At 45.8% G+C, this 6,977-nt stretch overlaps 1 protein-coding gene across 1 annotated transcript; it reads right to left on the reverse strand.

Moving 5' to 3' along the window:
• Positions 1-600: 600 nt before the first annotated feature.
• Positions 601-3,194, reverse strand: LOC120393781 (GTPase IMAP family member 9-like). The gene is given in 5 exon segments (XM_039518273.1): positions 601-1,276; positions 2,075-2,213; positions 2,436-2,489; positions 2,491-2,799; positions 3,180-3,194. Coding segments are annotated over 5 exon segments (669 nt in total). The 3' UTR covers positions 601-1,124.
• Between the last annotated feature and the right edge of the window lie 3,783 nt (positions 3,195-6,977).

Raw genomic sequence — 6,977 nt, forward strand, 5'->3', positions numbered from 1 at the left:
TTGAATTTCCACAAGAGAAGGAATTACCCAAGTTCAAAGAAAATAAAAGAATTTATTAAGAGAACAAAAGAAAATACAGAATCTCTATGAGCCCAAGCTGGACACTCATAGGGTATAACCTTATCAATCTCTGGAGAGAATCCCCCCTCCCCCTTTCTCAGTAAAAAGCAAAATCAGCAAACAGGAATAAAGCATTTCCTTTAGCAAACACACAATTGCAAATATAGAAATCAAATCATAAGACTAATTCGCCTTTCTAATTAATACTCACTATTAATTAGTAGAAACTACTCCAGGAGAACTTGGAGACATGACTGTCTCTCTTAGATTCAAAAAGAGTTCTAACAAAGAACCCAGACAAAGGCTTCCCTCCACAGAGATTTGAAATTATCTCGTCTCTGATTGGTCCTTTGGTCAGGTGGTCACCAGGTACTGCATGTTAACCCTTTACAGGTAAAACAGACTTTAACCCTTAACTATCTGTTTATGACAAACATTTATCACCATATTGACAACAATTTTAGTCACAATTAATATAGTACATCAACTCAAGCTTATTCCAACACTTAGTCCAGAAGAGATCTAACAGCTGTAGCCAAAGTCTTTAATGGAAGCAACACACATTGTTAATAAGGAGCAACTGCTAATATCTTCATTTACTCATATTTTTATGCATTAGCTGTAGGGTATGAAAGTACAAAGCTGACTAAGAAGCTGATACAAATGGAAACAAATTAGGAGGTTAAAGTGTTACAAAGCACTGAAACTTCATTCATTACTATTGAAAAAGTGGCAAAGTGGTAAGAGAAGGAGAAATTATAGTAAGTCAATCATTATTCAAACCAGTGTTTGATTTTCGAAAATACAGAAAAGAATTGTTTTACAATAGCTTCTATTATAGTAACATCCTCATCAGCTCTTTCCCTGAGTTCACATAGCTTTTTCTGGTATTTAGTATTTATTTCCTTTAAATCTTTTTCCATTTTTTGTCTCTGGGCCTCTTTCTGTTGTTTCGACGTGTTTTCATTATATGAGCCTTCTTTCTGTAATTTCTCATCTATTTTCTTACATTCCTCCTCATACTGAGATGTCACTTCTCTTTTCTCTTCTTCCATCTCTTTCTCCTAGAGTTCTTTAAGCATCTTGATTTTTTCTTGAAGTGTCTTCTGAGCATATTCATACATGTCATTAGTATAATGTGAGCCTCCATTCTGTTGCACCATCTTATCAGTCATTTCAATCAGCTCTGAAATCTGGTCTTCCTGCTTGTCATAAATAAACAGATCAGGGTTAAGGTCTCTTTTACCTGTAAAGGGTTAACATGCAGTACCTGATGACCACCTGACCAGAGGACCAATCAGAGACAAGATTTTTTCAAATCTCTGTGGAGGGAAGCCTTTGTCTGTGTTCTTTGTGTGAGAGCTCTCTTTGGATCTAAGAGAGGACAGTCATGTCTCCAAGTTCTCCTGGAGTAGTTTCTACTATTTAATAGTGAGTATTAATTAGAAAGGCGAATTAGTCTTATAATTTGATTTCTACATTTGCAATTGTGTGTTTGCTAAAGGAAATTCTTTATTCTTGTTTGCTGTTACTTTGCTTTTACTGAGAAAGAAAGGAGGGGGGATTCTCTCCAGAGATTGATAAGTTTAGACCCTGTATGGTTCTATCTTGGATTACAGAGACAAGTTACTTTCTTTTTATTCTTTAATAAATTCTTTTCTTTTCTATTAAGGACTTGTTTGGTCTTTCCTTGGGTGGATTCTCAGGGAAAGAGAAGGGGGAGGTATCCCTCTGTAGTTACATCCCGGTATCTCTCCTAGGAAAAGGGAGGGGGGAGGAAGCAGGGGGAATGGTTTATTTCTCCTGGGTGTAAGAACTCCATGGATTTGGGGCTCTTGGAATCCCCTAGGATTTTGGGGAAGGACTGTGTCTCAATCCACATATCTGATTGAGTGGTGGCAGCTTACTAGATCTAAACTAGGATTTTAGTTTAGAGGAAAACCAAGTCAGGTCCCCACATTGGAGCCCAACAGCTCCAAGTGGGGGTGAGACATATGACACTGCTCCTGTCCTTCTGCTTTGTTGTTGAAAGCGCAGCATCGATTCCCGCACTTTTTCATCAACTTCTGAAGATCTTTGTCATCCATAGCTTTTAAATAATCTTGTAAAGTCATATCACCTAAGTCATCTTTTCTGGTGAACAAGAAGACCATGTCAAGTATCAGAGGGGTAGCCGTGTTAGTCTGGATCTGTAAAAGCAGCAAAGAGTCTTGTGGCCCTTATAGACTAACAGACATTTGGGAGCATGAGCTTTCGTGGGTGAATACCCACTTTGTCGGATGCATGCATGTATTCACCACGAAAGCTCATGCTCCCAAATGTCTGTTAGTCTATAAGGTGCCACAAGACTCTTTGCTGCTTTTAAAGAAGACCATGTACTCCACAGCTTTTTCTCCAAAAATGTCTTGTATTCGTTCAACTGTTTTTTTTCTCTTCTTCAGTGACACGACCCAGATGCATCACCAGAAGTTTAGCATGGGGTCCTGGGGAGGAGACTACCACACAACGCCCTATTTCTTTCATAGTTTCTTTTAAAGGAGTTTTTGTGTCGAAAAGACCAGGCGTATCAATGACTGCAATGTCCCTGCCATTCCAATCCCTTCTCTTCTTAGTACATTTCACTGTTACTGATCCTGCTGCGATTTTAAACTCAAACAGTTTCTTACCAAGGATGGTGTTTCCTGTTGCACTTTTCCCAGCTCCAGTTTTACCAACAAGAACAATCTGTAGTTCGGATTTCTCAGTGCATGGGGTGGCAGCTCTTGGGCCTGGAAGAAGTAAGTTTGACAATGTTCTTGTAAAGATAATAAAGTAACAATGCATGAGTTTGGGGGATTTCCCTTTCTGTAATTATAACTGTTGTAAGGCCTTAGTTAACTGGCATGGAAACATTTTGCATGTTTGAGCAGAGCACCAAAATGGGTGATTAGCACTGACAGCCTGTCACCTTTGGAGGCCTCGGCTCAGATGTGAGTGAGTTCTAAGCACCCAGCAGGCTTTGGGCTGGAGGGGGCCAGCACAGGGATCAGGTGTTTCTGGGTGGGATGCTGGTCTGGATCCTTCTGTTCTGTTTTGGAATCACTGCTCACAGTGTGGTGTTGCCACCAGATCTCATTTGCTCCCTGTCCAGCCATTACCACACGCAGAGAGGAGCAGCAGTCATCAGGAGCCAGCCCAGCAATGTGGGAGCAGCCAGGGGCAGGCCAGAGAATGGGCTCCCTAGTTGGCAGAAGTAGCCCAAGGAGTTTAACTTGGACCTGACTTCCAGAGAAGTGGCGCACACCCAGCTCCCCCTGACTTCAACTGGAGTTTTGGGGGCTCAGCACCTCTGCAAAACAGCCCCTTTGTTTTGTTTTTGGGATGAAAAGAGAAAGGAAGGAGACTAGGGAGAAAAAGAGGAAATGGGGAATGGGACAAATAATGGGACATATGGATGAAAAGGGAAAAGAGTGGAGCCTGGGAAGCAGAAGAAGGAAAACAGGAGTGAGGAGGGAAAGCAGTGAAGGAAAAGAGGGGAGGAGAGGAAGAAAACACTGTAGGAGAGGTACAGACAGTAGACGTAGATGGAGAACATGCACCATTCCCACAATGGCAGCTCTCGTCGCTCTCACTTAGGGGAGCTGATTAACACACCCAGGGAATAAATGCAATAGGGCTGCATTGCCCGGCTTTAGAGCCAAATCCCACATTCTCCATGGCATGGAGCCCTTAGGACCTCCCTGGGGAACTGGTCTGCACAGCAGCAGAGGAGCAATGGGATCCCAGAGAGGAGCCCTCTCTCGGTAATGGCCACAGCATCCCCTCGGCTCTTCCCCTCGCATGGAGTCTGCCTGGCACTCGGCTAGGGGGAGTTACACCAGGGGAAATGGTGCCTTCCCAACTGTTTCAGCCAGTGAGGCCGTTCAGCAGCTGGGTAACAGCCCGGGACACTAAATGGGCAAGCAGCCCAGGGAAAGCCGCTCTGGCTGACCAGTACTAAGTGGAGCTGTCAGCTGGGGAGGATGGGCCTGTCAGGGTGAAGAACAGTCACCAAGGGCAACTGGCCTGGGAGGGGGAGAAAATGGCTCTTTGTGATTTCATTAAAACTCCCCTTCCGGGTCCCCTCTCCCTGTAGTGTTGGGCTGCACTGGATCAGCAGTAATTGCCCTGGCCCCTGCATGGGGGAGAAATGGGGGGTAAGATCGGTGGAAGGCTCATTGGAGGAATGGAGCTAAGATACAGGACAGCAGCTGTCCTGCCCACAAGTGACCCCCTCACTCTTGATCAGGGAGAAGCTGCAAAGTCCCAACAAACCTGTGTCCAAATTGGCTTGACTGTCCTCAGACCAATTAGGTGGGTGCAGGGTTGGGGTATCCTACGGACACAGACCATCCTTCCAACCACACACAGAAAGCCAAGATTATCTGTGGAACTGGTGTAACCCACACACTTTCTGGGTGTGGTGTTCTGTCCCATCTAGTGGCCCCGAGACTAGGGGCGGCTCCAGGCCCCAGCACACCAAGCACATGCTTGGGGCGGCATGCCGCTGGGGGCGCTCTGCTGCTCGCCGGGAGGGCGGCAGGCGGTTCTGGTAGACCTTCCGCAGGCGGGAGGTCCACGAAAGCTGCGGGACCTGCGGACCACGGGACCAGAGGACCCTCCGCAGGCACTCCTGCAGGAGGTCCACCGGAGCTGCCTGCCGCCCTCCTGGCGAGCGGCAGAGCGCCCCCAGCGGCATGCCGCCCTGCTTGGGGTGGCAAAATGTCTAGAGTCACTCCTGCCCGAGACCACTTAGCGAGAGAGAGAAAATGAGTCTGCTCTACAGCCTTAGCTAAAAGCCAGCTGGCTTTTAGGTCAGGCAGTAGAGGCCCATCCACTAAATTTCAGAGATCCCCAGTTCAATCCTGTCCATTAATGACTGGTGTCTTTTGGCATTTCACTGGTAGGGCAGCCTGGGAAAAGTTCCCTGTTTACAAAATGTGGAGAAATGGAGGGAGCGGGTGGGCGGAATTAGGATAACATTGACAAAAAATGGAAAGGAATTTGAGGGTTTTTTCAAGGCAGTTGTGCAACTGACTGCAGCCCTCAAAGGGGTGGGACTGAGGGAGAAAACCTTTAGTCCAGTACAGCTCTGTTGGATGAGAGTGTGAACTTTCAGTTCCAATGTAAGGACTGCTTTTCAGTGAACCACTTTTGGTGTCCTCCTGGACCATAGAAAACAATTTCCCACATCACAAAACCACTGCATGATTTGACTTGATTGCTAGACCATGTCTACACTATAGTTTACGTTGACATAACTTTTGTCACTCAGAAGTGTGAATAAGTCACCCCCCCCCCCCAAGCAATGTAAGTTACACTGACTGAAGCACTGGTGTAGGCTGTGATATATTAGTGGGAGAAGCACAGCTACCACAAGGCTGGAATAATTAAGTCAAGAGGAGAGCTCTCTCCCATTGGTTTAGACCAGTGATCCCTAACCTTTCCATGGGGCAGGCACCAGATGACTAGCTGCTGAGGACCGTGGCCGCCAGACAAGCTGCTGCCGAAATGCCACTGTGAAGTGGCAACGTCGAGAGGCGTCGCCACCAAAATGCCGCCATGAAGTAGCGTTGTCAAGAGGCGTTGCCGCCAAAATTCTTAACATTGCTGCTTCTCAGTGGCATTTTGGTGTCTGCTTGTCCGGCAGCCAGTAGGCAGGTGCACATGAATGCCAGGGCGCCCGCGGGCACTGCATTGGGGACCCCTGGTTTAGACCGTCTGCACTAGCAGCGCTATGATGGCGCAGCTGCACCAATGCAACTGTGCCGCTGTGAGCTCTGTCGTGTACCCATAGCCTGGGTCTTTGTTCCAGAGAGAACCAGAACTGAAACACCAGGGTCTATCACCGGTCAGGACTGAGGTGCATTGGCAGAGATATGAGGACACAGCTCAACACACACCAGTAGTCTCAAACTTTTATCTGCAGAAGCACAGACATTTCAAACATTATTATATCTAAAATGTAAGTCTGTTCCTTCAACCCAAACAACAAAACCCCATCTGTACTGTCAGAAGTAGAGTTGGGTGGAATTTACTGAATTTACTGTTATTGACAAATTTCAAATGTTCATAAAACAAAACAAAACACATAAAAAGTTTTCAGTCTAAATCCAGTCGCCAAAAGACAACACGTTCTTGGTTTTCTGATGGAAAGTCAAAACTAGCCATGGAACACACCCACTTCTTAGGAAAAGTTTTGTTTAGTAGAAAACCCAATTTTCCAACAAAAAACCAGCTTTGATGGAAACTTTTTGACCAGTGCTAGTGAGAATCCCACAGCACCCAAACCTGTGACCTAGCAACTGCTTCTCTTGTTTTTACAACCATTTCATCTGTCCTTGCAGCTGAGCAAAGAGGCCAAACTGGGGAGAGGGAACTATTGAGCCCCCATGCAAACCTGTTGAGTGAGAAGACCTATTTCTGGAGCATGGTTGCCCCATGCTAGCGAGGCTCTCAATTTCTTTACAGAAAATCACGAGCTGACAATTCATGCAGAAATAAGAACAGCACAGGGGAAATGTCATTTTCTTACCGGTTTTGTCTTCAGTTTGCTTTCCTGGATGAGACTGGCTGAAATAGTTGATTTAAAAAATGTGAATATTGCAAAATGATTAGAACGTAGACATAAAAAATGCATGGAATAGCAACACATCGACCTGAGCTCCCTCAGCCCACTTTGGGCATCGTTTGATTACATTTGGGAAAGCCATGTTGCAGAGGCAGCATTTGCAGACACGCAAGAGGTAAAGGAGTCACATTCAGGGTTAAGGATGATACGAAGGTCAGGGACATAGTAGGGAAATGGGACAAATATCTGGGCCGAGAAGCAAGCGGTAAGAGGAGGTGCAGTTGTGGCAGAGGATGCTTCTCTTACCTAAGAGAAGCTGCTTTGCCTT

The sequence above is a fragment of the Mauremys reevesii genome, unplaced genomic scaffold (genome assembly GCF_016161935.1).
Source record: "Mauremys reevesii isolate NIE-2019 unplaced genomic scaffold, ASM1616193v1 Contig3, whole genome shotgun sequence".
In the NCBI taxonomy this organism is placed as follows: Eukaryota; Metazoa; Chordata; order Testudines; family Geoemydidae; genus Mauremys; species Mauremys reevesii.